Below are 14,901 nucleotides of genomic sequence, written 5' to 3'. Positions count from 1 at the left end.
AAGTGCTGCACGCCGTTTTCGTTCTCCTCTCACAATTTCACTCTAGGATGCGAAATGCCTCGGTGATAATATCAGTTTTTTTTAAAGTCTCCGTTTTAAAAGCTCCGCTCTTCCTGGGAGAGTCATGGTGGAACACAAATGTCATGTAACTAACTACCTACCTGACAATGAGTTTGTGTGTGTGTGTGTGTGGTTGAATGACAAAAGGACACAGAGAGTGAGGCGCTCTCAGGGACTGCTGATGCCTTTGCCGTGCAAGTTTGGAGTTTGGAGCCATGTGTGTGCGCGTGCATACTTTTGTGTTCATGCGCGCGCGTGCGTGTGTGTGTGAGAAGGCAAACAGCCGTGGATGCAGTTGTTACACTTCAGCAGTAATGATTCCCCCAGTGCAACTAGCAGCCCGCCTTAACTCTCATCAATTAACATCCTTGCCAGTTTCACGGCGCCCCCCAAAAAACGCTTCTCTTTCACGCTACATTTACAGCAACAATAATTTATTTCCAAAATTCAAGTGATTACTCAGGATACACTTGTGAGTGCAGAAACCCTCCCCAGCGCTCAGCGCGTATCCTACGAAGCCTGAAAATAACTTTAGTAGTTTTCTTCGCAGCTGCTTGGCTCATGGTAGTGGTTGTAGGAATTTAGTAGTGAAGTAATTATAAGTTTACTCACTTGGAATTTTAACAATTTGCAAACCCTGTCCCTGTATCCCATCCCCTCTGATACACATTTGTATTAAACTAATTATTATATTATATTCTCCCCAGTCTATTACTTTCTAGTTTTCTTTTTAGATTCCCACACAGTAAAAATTATGCTTTGTGTGTGTGTGTGTGTGTGTGTGTGTGTGTGTGTGTGTGTGTGTGTACACTTGTGTGTGCTTCTGTGTATGTGTTCAACATAATCTAGGAAAGATTGTTTAACTGTGGAGACTTCATATCTCAGGTTACTTTATCGGTGTCAGCCCAGATTACATGGAGTCTCTATATGCTGTGCTTTTACTCTCCTGGTGTGTCTGTGTGAGCTGGTCCGGCGAGACTGACAGGCAAACTTAACCAGGAAATGAAACTTCAGGCCATGCCAATTCAGAGCATGTTGGCTTTAGAATCTGACTTGACGTTCATTACTTCTCTCTAGTCGGAATGGTGCTATGCCTTGATAAGGACGGCTCTAAGATATGACTCGGAAAACTACCTCAATCCAGGGATGGGAGATGGCGCTGCACTCCTAATCATCCAATTATCCCAACTGACACGTCGAGACGCTTGAAACACTGCTAGTTTTTAAATGAAACGGCCTTGTTCGTCAGCATGCTAGGCTAGCTAATGCTATTAGTAGCCCATTGGATTTCCATGTAAATGCGATGCCTAGCGTTGTGGTGAGTAGCTACCGGAAGTTTTGAATCCAACGGGTTGCTTTAGCATCAGCTAGCCTCGCATGCTGACGACAAAAGCAGTTTCATTAAAAACGAGCAGTATTTCAATCTTTTCGACGTGTCAGTTGGGATTGTGGGATAATTAGGAGTACACTGCCATTGGATTGAGGTACGTTTTCCCGAGCCATATCTTGCTCTGCACTCTCCTGGCCATGGCATAGCACCGTTCCACCTAGAGTGACGTATTGAACTTCTAGTCAGATTGTTATGGCTACCTGAAAGGTAGATGGTATCATATTAAAGAACATGTCAAATACGATTAGCTCTGTGTGTGTGTGTGTGTGTGTGTGTGGGTGTGTGTGTGTGTGTGTGGGTGTGTGTGGGTGTGTGGGTGTGTGTGTTTCTTTCTGGGGGTGGGTTTCAAGAAAAGAGCATGATTGCGTTTCACATCCTACAATTACGCCTGAAAAGGCGCCACACAGCTTTGACAAGGCATTCGCCATTGTGTGGCGTTGCAAACACCCTTGATTAGGGACACTTGCTCGTAGCTGAACAGACCCTCGGCAGTCTTGAGCTCCTGCGATTTCCCAATGAACGGACACAAAGGAAAATCAACTGAGCTTGAAAAATATTGGAAATAAGTGCTGATACTCAGAAAAAAGGGACTGTACATTTGTACAAACACACACCTGCTCGATAATAACCAAAGCATTACTTCAGCGTTGTGGCTGTTAGGTTGAAGATGGAGGAGAAAATGGAGAAGGCGGGAGGGAGAGATTCGAGGCGAACCAAAGCTACATCAGACGCAGGGCTCATTGTACTGAGCAGGGAGAGAAAGACAGGCTTTGTGCGATCCTTATCTTAATTCCTTGGGTTTTCAACACCGGTTCTACCTCCTATTGACAGTCAAAACACCAGCATTACACAGGGAGAGACACACAAATGGTGTAACCCAAGAAACCTCACTTTCATTGACCCGCCTGGGTTGATGCACACACACACAAAGTCATATATGCACGCAAACACACACATACATGCACACGCAGGCAAACGCGCACGCACACACACAGCATCTGCGTCTCTTCGACAGCTTTTCATTCATCGCCCGACGCTCACCAACTGGTTAGACTGTTGTTGGCTTTCGCATCGTTTTTAAGGGTTCATTTTGCACACGTGCGAGAAAAGGAGAAAAAAAATCGAGGAAAATAATTAACGCTGGTGAGGTAAACTGGGGGCTTGTGAGGAAATAAAACTTCCACTGGAAAAAAATCGAACAGATACCAGCAAAGGTATCTTGGGATAGTGTCGAAAAGAAAAGGGTTAGAGAGAGAGAGAGAGTCATGCAGGATGATGCTTTTGCTCATTAGCTAAATATTGCGGTGCGACGCTGATATCATTCCCCCCATATCATTCCCCCAGGGCCCTCGCCTTCCCATTGTTTCTCAAGTCTTTCCAGGACCCCAGTCACACTGGAGATGTTAAGCCAGCATGACGAATAACGTCAAAAGCGGGCGACGGGAGAGAATATTCAGGGCGCACAGCGAGAGGGCCAAAAGGGAGAATATACATGCAAACTGTCCCGTTAAATTATTTGGCATGTCTATCCCACAGCCGGAGCGCCTGGGTGTGAGCATATTTATTGTTTAAGGAATTATTAGTGGGTTTTCTCTGGCCGGGAACACTGGCCTGTGGACCACTCGTCGAGTTCGGCCCTCATTAAATCCTGCTTTGCTCGTTTTCTGTGTGTGCATGTGATCAAAAGAAAGACACCTGGTTTTCCAAATAAAAGGAACAAGTGTTTGCAGCTAGCAGGAATCATTCCTGGGCTGGACTTCAAGTGGCAATCTATAAACCTATATATAGTGCAATACTTTTGACCAGAACGTTATGGGCCCTGGTCAAAAAAAGTAGTGTATTATATCAGGAATAGGGTGCCATTTGGGATGCAGTCCTGGAAGGTCGCTGTGAGGATGACTCGAGTCTCGTGCCGCGGCACCGGTCTCCAGCTCCTCAAAGACATCCGGGAGCTCCTTAGGGCGGCCTCTGCATGTTTTGTGCATGCAGAACTCCTGTGTTTGTGTCTGTGTAGGGGTTACTCTTTCTCTCCAGGGTAGCCACTGCGACCTGCTCTGATCTCTCCCATCATCAAACCCATCCTTTCATACTTCAGGAGGAGCTGGGAGGGACTTGACACTTGTAAAACACGCAGCAGACCCATAACAAAATGGGAGGTGGATAAAAGTACGAAAAAAAGCTCACACACACAAAAGTGTTTTGCCGCCTTTGTTGACGCGGCTGTCTGAAAGAGGTGCTGTGTGAGAATTTGAAAACACACTCTCACGCCATATGTACATACACACACACACACACACACACACACACACACACACACACACACACACACACACACACACACACACACACACACACACACACACACACACACACATAGTGATGAGTGATGTCACTGCTCTCCAATGTGAAGCGCACTCATTACAGGGTTTGTTTGTTGAAGGCTGCAGCGTAATTGCCCACCTCCCTCCTCCTTCTCTCAGCCATCCCACCATTTCACCACCTCAGGGGCGTGTCGCAAGGAGTGATTGGCAGCTAATGAGCCGGGCGTGCTTTGAGTCAAGCGTGCTGCTGGTGTTTGGGATGGGCAACAGCTCCGGCCACCCCCCCCATGGTGGTCAGGCGAAGCTCGCTCTAACCCCCTCTCCGATTGTTTCAAGATGAGTTTGGTTCGCTTGTCCCTTCCTGAGAGCCTATATAACCAGACATCCTTTCTACTGCTAGGGGGGTGAATGGAAATGATCTGCACTGGCGAGCGTAAACAAATACTGCAGCTCTTTTCAAGGCACGCACAAGCACACACAAACAAACACACACTCGCTCGCTCTCTCACACACATACACACACTTTGATCTTCTGTTGTTATCCTCTACGCAGCGCGACGGCTACTTCCCTTCCTTGCCGCTGTGTCCAGTCCAAAGTTGTCTACATCAAAAGGCCGACACATCCAATAGTGTCCCTAAAATACAATACCCTAAAATTCCTCCGTCTATTTTCGATTAATAAGTGGGTCGTAGTTGCATAAACTTTCATAAAATTATATTTAATCTGTGAAGATAACATTGGTTATTTTAAGCCCTATTTATGATATTATATCATATTTGTATTTATGTAGCTAAACATACATATTCGTAAATGTAGGAATGTGAAGTGTAATATTTAGGGGATAAAGGAACAGTGCCCTGCATACTCTTTTTGTTAGAATACCTCTGCTCTATAACTTCAATAAAGCTTTGAAATACATTTTGTTCCTTAAATATTCAAGGTGATTTCAGTGTGATTAAGAATGAATTGGCATGCTCCTTTTCCTCCTTTCAAGACATTTCCACCATCTTGATTTAATTTCCAAGAATTCAAAAACATACATATTTCATTATATTTGAGTTTCTTAGTCCCCAAATATATTTTATTAATATAAGTTATTGCGCTGATTTAAATCCATTATTTTTGATTCCTGTAATATTTTAAATGTTTATGAATAATATGTACCTTCATGCCCCTGCCTATTTAATCTCCTATGGAACTCTAGAGGGCAGTATTCACCTTCCAGCTGTATGGCTTCATAAGGGGTTTATTAAAGCAGCAATCAGCAATTTGAACAATAACAAATCTAACTCGCCACCTCTGTTTTGGAAAAACCTGATGAATAGGTCTGGAGAAATGTAACCACTCTCAAATTCATTGACATTTCTATGGATGTAAGGACCATGATATACAAATTATAGTTTTAACCATGTTTTGAGGTTATATAGTGTTTATTTACATTTACTTTGTTTACAAACATTGGAGTGAAACAAGCTTATATTTTGGCTTCTGATGGGGTACGACAGTTGAAATGAGCCCATGAGCCATTTGTTATATTCTTCAAGAATTAATGGGTACTTTTCGTTAAGTCCAAAACTGGATGAAGCAACTGCAGATTGCCCCTTTTTAAAGAAAAATGACAATGATCCATGGGATCTGTCTGTCTCCATCCATAACCATGGCAAAACTAAGTTAGGTGATTTAAACATATATTTTTTTTAAACGTGACTATTTCACAGAATAAGCATCAAATTAGGAATGTACAGGTCTGGTATATGGGCCAGTTGAAAACGAGCACCAGCAGTTAGTCATTTATCATCAGGCTGCGAGGACAGCAACCGTGTGTTTGTCCCGTGTTGTTAGCCTTGGACAAGCATGTGTACAAGCTATTCAAAACGGGTCGAGACAGGTCACTTTTTGTGAAGTGTTGGTCTGGTAAGTCCCAGGACCTTTAACATGCTCTGGACTGCTCCCACTCCCAGCTCAAGTTTCTCTGTCGGAATTAGCCATTAGAAATGCCACAAAGGAATAAAATAGTAATTGAGAAGGCGGCGAAACCGGAGCCCCATTTAACCGACCGGCCAGCTGGATCACCGCTCTCTCTTTTTGCCTTTTGTGCTGCACTAACAGTCCATTCTGGTGGCTGTTGAACTGCGCCGATATCCCTGAGTGTTTGAGGCCGTATCGGAGTTCGAGAAAGCCAGGGTTTGTATACACTAATGGCAGGCATAATAAGGCGGGCTAATCTTACTGAGAGAGATTAATCACGTCCGTGCATTTCAGTGTCTGCAGAGTATTTAAACACAAAACACAATGGGAGTTGAGCACGAGCACTGATTCATTGATCCATTAATACGTATATTATTATAGGGCTCTCTCTGCGCTATCCAACGCCCTTAAGGCCCTGTTCAGCTCACTGTGAGTCAGACAGCTATGTGGGGAGAATTTGTACTTTTTCTCTCATTTTTATTTTGACTGAACTGTCCAAAATCCATCCATCATATGAATTCGCCGGGTTGCTCTGTGCGCCCTTCTGTTTGTGCTTTAAGGTTAATAATCGGGATCATTAAAGCACGAGTACATCAAAGTCGATTCAGACCAAATGGTTGATTCACGTGGGGCTAATCGCACGCAGAACGCCCGACCACAGAGCTACATTTGACATGTGCCTATAGAAACGTCGGCAGGTTACTTATGCATCAAAGACACGTATCCAGGTGCAAGGGAAAAAAAGAGAGAGAGAGACATTTTCCTGGGGTACGTAACTGATTCACTATGTACCTAGCTGACATTCACTCTGATCCCAACCTTTAAATTGGAAGAATTGAAATCGACCGGGGGGAAATAAATAAATAAAACGATAATATAAACATGTGTGTTTTGTTTGTTCTCGTTTGCTTTCTCACTCTCTTGCAGTTGGATTGATATATTCAGAGTTGTCAATGCGAATTTGGGAAGAACTTAAAGGGTAAAACGTGTAATCTTTTGTTTTTATTGAATGCCTCTTGGAGCACGCGCTCTTTAAGCCCCTGACTGAGACACTTAAGGAAATCAGAGTAGGATTTCAGAGGCTGCGGGGGTTCATTAGGCCCAGACTGGCCTGACTTCCTACCTCAGAGCAAGAGGAGAGGGAGAGAGAGGGAAGGAGAGCAGGAGATTGAAAGGAAATAAGGAGAGAAAATAGACAAAGTGAAGGAGATCAACAGAGAGCGAGAGAGAGAAAGAGCGAGTGGGTTATGCTGCCGGTCTCCCTGTGATAGATTGACACCACAAATCACACTGAAAAATTAGACAAGCTAAGAAAAACGCAGCCGGGATTACCAATGGCAACTGCACTAATCATACAGCGTACAGTACATACCCCCATGCTCTCTTTGTGTGTGTCATACACTATGTGAGGGGCATATAAATGAAAATCACACTTTTCTCCCTTTCTCTTTCCCAGGCACTGGGAAAAACATAGTTGACTGAGCGGGAGAGAACACTGGGATAGGAAAAGCTAAATGGCTGACACTGTAAATCTATGGCACCTCCTGCGTTGTCAGACGTTGATGAGTGCTCTTTGTTGGTTTTTGCGAGGCTGGGCTATCTGTGGGTCAGGCGAGGTCGCTAGCTCTTTACGGCTACCTCAACCCAGTGTGTGTGTGTGTGTGTGTGTGTGTGTGTGTGTGTGTGTGTGTGTGTGTGTGTGTGTGTGTGTGTGTGTGTGTGTGTGTGTGTGTGTGTGTGTGTGTGTGTGTGTGTGTGTGTGTGTGTGTGTGTGTGTGTGTGTGTGTGTGTGTGTGTGTGTGTGTACGTACTTGTGTGAAGGGACAGCTCTCCGATGGTACTGTGCTCAAAGGGCCCAGGGGCAACGGGGTAACAGGACCTGGTAGGGTTACGGCCGCTACAGTAAATTCATTGATTTAGCTCACTGTTGCCAACCTTAGCTACATTACGCTCAGTGGTGCATGGAGCCTAGGTTGTGATGTAAATATGATCTTACAGCAGCGCCCCCTAAGCCCTGGCACACATCAGCAAGCACCTTTGTGCTGGGGATTAGTGATTGGCCGGGCCAGGAGAGAAACGGCGAGCCTTGGTACCTAGGGAGCATTTCCAGTGTTTCTGTCTCGGGGCCATTTGCTGACGTAAATATAGTGTGTCGATTGAGCTACAGGAAGTAGAATTGAAATGAACTGACCCAGTGTGTGCACCTAGAGGTTTCCCTTTCTTGTTTGTGTAAGCGGAGCATTATTGAAATGTCTGTGTGTGTGTGTGCATATGTGTGTTTTCTCAACCTAACGCTAAGCTAGTTACACCGAATGGTGGCAGTGCTGTGTGTATGAAAAGGTAAAGAGGTGGCGCGAACGTGTCACCGGGGGAGTAGTGTTATCTCGTTGTGGCGCTCAAGGACTGAAACCTGATCCCGCCGTTAGCGCTGGCAGCGCCGCCGTCATTTGAACTCCCTTTTAGGCAGAATTCAATCAGTGTTCTCTCCTTGATATGCTGGCCCTTTTTTTTTGCCGCTCACAATTCCCCCACCATCTGGGGATGAGAACTTTTGTCATGTCAGGTATAATGCGTGATATCTGAATCCGTCGCCCCGACTGACAACGTTTTTACCCTTTTTCCTTTTTGAGAGAAAGGAGGCCATTCTTAAATTTTGCTAGAATGAAAACGAATGATATAGGGCTTTTGTGAGTGAGTCCTCTGAACGTTTTATCCCATTCATATGGCTTGTGCTGCTTGTACTGAGCTACTGTACTGTGTTATTGGGCTTGTTCGACATTGTAGTTGACATTGCCGACGGACTGATCTACAAATCATCTAGCATCATAAATAAATACTCCTTATTATTTGTAGATCGGTCAGTCAGGCACAATTTACCCACAATGCTGCACAGGTTTGATGCCCTCAAACACGGAGAGATAAGAGCCTGTTTGTATTGGCTGGAGGTGCCAGCGTCCCATAGGACAAAGGGGGCAGTAGCACGCCATGGACCGAGCTACCGGTCGCTGTCATTGGCTCACAGCGACGGGGTCACGTATTTGGTGACAGCTGCCCCCCCCCGGCCCCCACCAGACAGGATGTGGGATAGGTCAAAGGTCACAGGACCAGGCTCTAGAGTGTCCTCCAACCAATAAACACTAACCCCCTCCCTAACATACACTCACGCATACACACACACACACACACACACGTCCACTTCCCTCCTCTCACTAATCTCCCTAAAGTGCACTAGCGAAAGACCACATTGGAAATAAGTGTTGAATAATTTTGCATAATCCATTCTTATAATCATAAGAAACACAACATAAAGAGGGATGTTACAATATTATCCTCTGGGCTTTGTACTTCATCCTCTGGGCAACTGTACAATGTCTTAGGACAATAAATAAATCAAATCAATTCAAGTGTTGCCCATAGGTCATGTTTTTTCCAATTTGATTTCACTGTTGAATTATTCCATTTTTTTTATATTCTCTCCCACAGATCAATCGAGCGCCGAGCTTCGGGACCGATCAGAAGATTGATCACGACGTGAAGAAAGGGGTCTTGCTCAACGCACTGAAACTTCTCAACACCAGGTAGGCCGATAGATGCTGTGTAGCAGCAACACTTCTCCACTATCATCCGCGCGGTCTCCCGAGGCTCATTATGAGTTCATCAAGAAGCATACGCTGAACTTTTGCATGGCCAAGGCTTTTGAAATGTTTTCGGCTTTTGTATTGATTCGAGTTTATTTCAACACAAACATTTTCAATTCTTTTGATGGTGCGCACGATCTACCCCTCTTGTTATTCGTTGCAGAGTGATTTCATTAGTATACGAGTGCTTTGTTTACTAGGCGTCTGTATCTTGTTTTAACAACTGCTAAAGCTGCAGTACTTGTAAAAGTGGGTTACGGGGCTGGATTGTGAAAAAAAGAGTTACAAAGCTTAGGCCCTCTTCGTTGTTCTCTTTGTGCATTGTTCAATCGGGCGTTGTGTGTGTTGCTTACAGTATCCTTTATGGTGTACTGTGTGTGTGTGTGTGTGTGTGTGTGTGTGTGTGTGTGTGTGTGTGTGTGTGTGTGTGTGTGTGTGTGTGTGTGTGTGCGCGAGCAGAGTTTCCCCTATATTCCTTTAGCAGCGATGGCCCACCCCTACTAAATTATTGCCACTTCTGCGAGAAAAAAAATCTAAATAAAAATGATGTATGTATCTGTCGAGATACGCTTTTAAATGGCTCAATGACAGGAAGTATATGGGAATCAAAAAAAATATCAATTTTTTTATTGTCACGTACACATATATTGTTGACGTTATCGCGGGTGTAGAGAAGTGCCTATGTGTCTAGCTCCAACAGTACAGTAATACAAAAACAATACACAGAAATCTCCAAAATGAAGAAATATAGAAATAGTAGAACGTCAGAGTCCGGAATATAAATATTTATATAAAGGTTTGTACAGCAGTAGTTATATAGGATGAACCTTGACTAGAATACTAGTCTATACAGTTGAAGTGGGTCAAACATTATGTAAACATCATTAAAGCGACCAGTGTTCTATGACTATGTACATAGGGCAGCAGTCTCTAAGGTGCCGGGTTGAGTACCGGGTGCTAGCCGGATAGTAACTAAAGTTCAGGGCAGGTTACTGGGCGGAGGCCGGTTAGTGGTACACACATACACAAATAGGCGTATGTATTCGTGTCTGTGCGTGTCTTTGCGTGTGTGTAAATGTTTATGTGAGTGTGTGTGTGTGTGTGTACACGTTTGCGTGTGTGATTGTATCCATACTGACTAGTTGTGGTTGTGCTGTCCCCGGGCTGCTTTGAGTCTCTACACTGATTGATCATCCCAGACCTGACCTCCAGCTCTCTGCTCTCTCTGTGCCTCTCCATCACATGGCTAAATATAGTGCCCATACACTCCCCATAAACAACAGGGAATGCCACTACATTAGGACTTACACACCGGAGTGGATCAAATACACCCCTACAATAGATCTGTTTACAGCACTGTGTCACAGTGATACACAGTGATGCACAGCGATACACTGAACGCAGCTCTATCCCAGTGCAGTACAATATAAATACCGTTGCAGAAGAATTTCAAAAGATATGTTTGGCAGCATTGAACGCAGCTCTCGGTCAGCCCAGTACAGTATAGAAAATCATTAGGAGAAAAAGCATTGTTTAACCGCTCTAGCGCAGTACAGTACCATTCATCCCCGATCAGAAGAATTTGTTTCATTGCCGATGTCTACTGCATTCATAAAGACAAAAAGGGGGAGATTTGATTATTTCCCAACAAAAAAATCTTGGCCTGGTGATAGAACATTGAAACAACGTCTGGCACCAGACAAACAGTGTATGTTCACTGAGTGAAAGAAACGTTGTTGCATTTCTTTATATAGGAATACCTTACCGCTGTAAGGAGTGAGCCGTGGTGGCTGGGTGGGCTTGTGACTCGGTTCAGTTGGAAAGATGTCGAGCTGTGCGATATGAGAAAAAGCCATATGGCCTAAATTGATGTGATAATGATAAATAGAGCGATACGTTTCCAATTTTAATGTGTAACAGGTTGTTTTTTATTCTCCTTTAAACTACTACTACTAGTGCGATGGTTGTCGTCATCAATTGTCCCATAACAATCACCCGTATTAGCAAACGTATTTCATTCCAAACGTCACATTTCTTCAGTATAGGCTACTTATTGTAATGAACAATATCAGCAAAATACCTGCGATGAGTGATCGGTATGGTCAGTGTCGATCACTTTCGGTTTAGTCTCCAGCTCTAGAAAGGCGTCAGAAGACAATCCGTATCCCTCCGCCCCAAATGAGCTAGGGTAGTTCCCGGGGAATCCAGGACACAGAGTAACCCCAGTGCCCTCCGCAGGGCACAATATTACATTTAAAGGGCCAGTGAGTGGCTGAAATAAATTGCTCCCACTAGGTCAGAGAGTTAGGCCCATTGACTTCTTTATTAGGAATATGATTCTGATGGTTCTGACTCCTTCCAACTTAGCTTTTTTCAAAGGCTTTGAGCATTTGATTGGGCCTGTCAGGAGTGTGAGTTTGCACTTTTTTGGATGATATTCATTCCATTACTCCAGGGCAAACTCAAGTGCAGCTATGGTTTTTGAAAGAACCCAGGTTTAGTACGTTCAGCATTCCACTTGTTGTGCTTCAATGCCAAACGAGAGAGGCTGGGGGCTTTGCAAGAGTAATCAAATTATACTTTATAGAGTACGTAAATCAATAAAGATATTGTAGGGAAACTAAATGAGAGAGAGAGAGAAAGAAAGAGAAAGTTTGCTGTTCTCATTGTTCGTCTCTGCTATGTTGTGGTTTCTTCTCTCAGAGCGAGCGACAAGAAGCGTAACCTGGCCCAGCAGAAGGCGGAGGCCCAGAGACGGCTCTACGGCCAGGGCTCCATGAAGAAGCTCTCGGCCGCCTCCTCCGAGGCAGAAAAACAGCGCCACACGCTGGAGCGGAGGAAAGAAGAGCTGGTGCGTAAAAAAAACGACTTTTAAAAATGATTGTTATAATTTCAGTAGTAGGAAATCCCTCTGCTTTAGTATTCTTCACGCATAATAATATATAATATTTACTATTTAGCAGATTATGCACATTGATATTGGAGAGATCATATGGAGAGATCATATTGACATATGGAGAGATGGACAGAAAGATGGATGAGATGTGTTAAAGGACAGTAGGCCTAAATGAAACCTATGTCGGCATAGCCTTAACTGTGCCGGTTAGGGGAGGAACTACTGCTCCTCCCTTGCCCTTGTCACTGTAAAAGTAAAAGTTTCAGTCGAACAGCGTCACATTTCATTATACATGCGTTCGAAGTAGGCTGGACGAGGTTGTCGCATGCCCCAGAGCTAAGTGCCAGGTTTAAGTAGCTAGTGGGTTCCACCCCTTGATTAGTCCATTGATCAACCTTTAGGGGTCTGAACGGAATTTTATTTTATTTTAAAAGGGCACATGGATATCCAAGTGTGGGTGATACATACGCCACTACCCAGGGATGAGTGTACGGACATGTACCGGCGTTTAGCCGATCATTGACTGTAATTTGAGGAACCTTGACTCTCTTCGTAAAATGTACCCCCTGACCTTCTCACAATTATTGCTATTTGATGTGTTAAAAATGGGAATGAGGGAGGAAAAATCCATGTGAATGTTAAATTGGCAGGGCCGGTGTAAAACGGGTGTTGAGGAGGGACGACGACGCCTTTCTTTTCAACACTAGGCCTTTTGTGCTTCTCCGCTCTGTGCCTCTGACTTCATTAGTCCGGTTCTAAATAGAGAAAAGTGTCATTCTTTCACTCATTGTTATTCAGATAGAGGTGCATGGGGGGGGGGGGGGGGGGGGGGGGGGGGGGGGGATTCAGACCCCAAGTTTCTTCCGCATTATTCCATTTTTGTGTATTCTGACCTTGAACTTACGCATGGGGAAAAGCCAGGTGGAGATCAAATAAATGGAAGTATGGTGTATGCAGATATGCCATATTCTGACCTTGTCTTAATTCCCTAGTAATTCCACCATCTTTACACAAGTGGAAACCATGAATAAGTTTGAGCACCTGTCGGTTTCAAGTGAAAAAACATCGACTTTTTCCATTCGGATAGAAATCCGATAGAAATAATACTGTTCTCCAAACACTGTAATTTATCAAATGGATAAGAGCTAGGTAAATGAGTAATCGGTTTGGAGAAGGTGATTGTGAATACAAATAGCAGTTGTTTTCGATGATTTTTTCCTTATGATCGCTGGAGATTTAAGCGAAACAAGTCATATGGAAGCGAACTGAAAATCATATCAACATGACGTGTATTTCAGCCCCTTCCACAGTGAAGTAGGCTATAAATAGCTGTGCCGTTATTCTGAATTTTACAGTGCCTTCATAAGGGATTCACACCGTTTGACTTCACATTTTGTTGTGTCACAATATCCCATAATGACAAAGTGAAAACCCATTTTTTTACTAATGTATTGAGAATTAAATACAAAAAATATTTCATTTACATAAGTATTCACATCCGTAAATCAATACATGTTAGAATCACTTTTGGCAGCGATTAAACCTGTGAGTCTTTCTGGGTAAGTCTCTAAGAGCTTTGCACTCCTGGATTGTACAATATTTTCCCATGTATTATTTTCAAAATGCTTCAAGCTCTGTCAAATTGGTTGTTGATCATTGCTAGACAGCCATTTTCAAGTCTTGCCCTAGATTTTCAAGGAGATCAGCCGCTAAGGAACATTCACTGTCTTCTTGGTAAGCAACTCCAGTGCAGATTTAGCCCTTTTTTTTTTTTACATTTCCTGCTGAAATGTGAATTCATCTCCCAGTATCTGGTGGAAAGAAGACTGAAGCAGGTTTTCCTCTAGGATTTTTCCTGTGCTTAGCTCCATTCCGTTTATTTTTATCCTGAAAAACAGTCCTTAATGGTTACAAACATAACCATAACATGATGCAGCCACCAATATGCTTTAAAATATGGAGAGTGGTACTCAGTAATGTATTGAATTTGCCCCAAACATAACATTTTGTATTGAGAACAAAATGTGAATTGCTTTGCCACATTTTTTGCATTACTTTAGTGCATTACATTACTTTAGTGCCTTGTTGCAAACAGGATGCATGTTTTGGAATATTTTTTATTCTGTACAGGCCTCCTTCTTTTCACTCTATCAATTAGGTTAGTATTGTGGAGTAACTACAATTTGTTGATCCATCCTCAGTTTTCTGCTATCACAGCCATTAAACTCTGTAACTGTTTTAATGTCACCGTTGGCCCCCTGAGCGTTTTTCTTCCTCTCAGGCAACTGAGTTAGGAAGGATGCCTGTATCTTTGTAGTGACTGGTTGTAATTAATAACTTCAGCATGCTCAAAGGGATATTCAATGTCTGCTTTATTTATTTTTTTACCAATCTACCAATAGGTGCCTTTCTTTGAGAGGCATGGAAAACCTCCCTGGTCTTTGTGGTTGAATCTGTGTTTGAAATGCACTGCTCGACTGAGGGGCCTTACAGAAAATTGTATGTGTAGGGTACAGAGATGTGGTAGTCATAAAGAAATCACGTTGAACACTATTATTGCACACAGAGTGAGTCCATGCAACTCATTATGTGACTTGTTAAGCACATTTTGACTCCTGAACTTATTA

At 43.5% G+C, this 14,901-nt stretch overlaps 1 protein-coding gene across 6 annotated transcripts in view; it reads left to right on the top strand.

The window, feature by feature from the left end:
- ttll7 (tubulin tyrosine ligase-like family, member 7) overlaps positions 1 to 14,901 on the top strand; it is a 190,212-nt gene that overhangs the window by 125,844 nt on the left and 49,467 nt on the right. For all 6 annotated transcript variants that reach the window (XM_055862303.1, XM_055862301.1, XM_055862300.1 and 3 more), the window contains 2 exons: positions 9,224 to 9,318; positions 12,082 to 12,229. In XM_055862303.1, the coding sequence (XP_055718278.1) occupies positions 9,224 to 9,318; positions 12,082 to 12,229 (243 nt within the window). The remainder of the gene's footprint in view (positions 1 to 9,223; positions 9,319 to 12,081; positions 12,230 to 14,901) is intronic.

This window comes from Salvelinus fontinalis, chromosome 14 (assembly GCF_029448725.1).
Source record: "Salvelinus fontinalis isolate EN_2023a chromosome 14, ASM2944872v1, whole genome shotgun sequence".
Lineage (NCBI taxonomy): Eukaryota > Metazoa > Chordata > Actinopteri > Salmoniformes > Salmonidae > Salvelinus > Salvelinus fontinalis.
The sequence above is the reverse complement of the archived record's forward strand: the minus strand, read 5'-3'. Positions and strand labels throughout refer to the sequence as shown.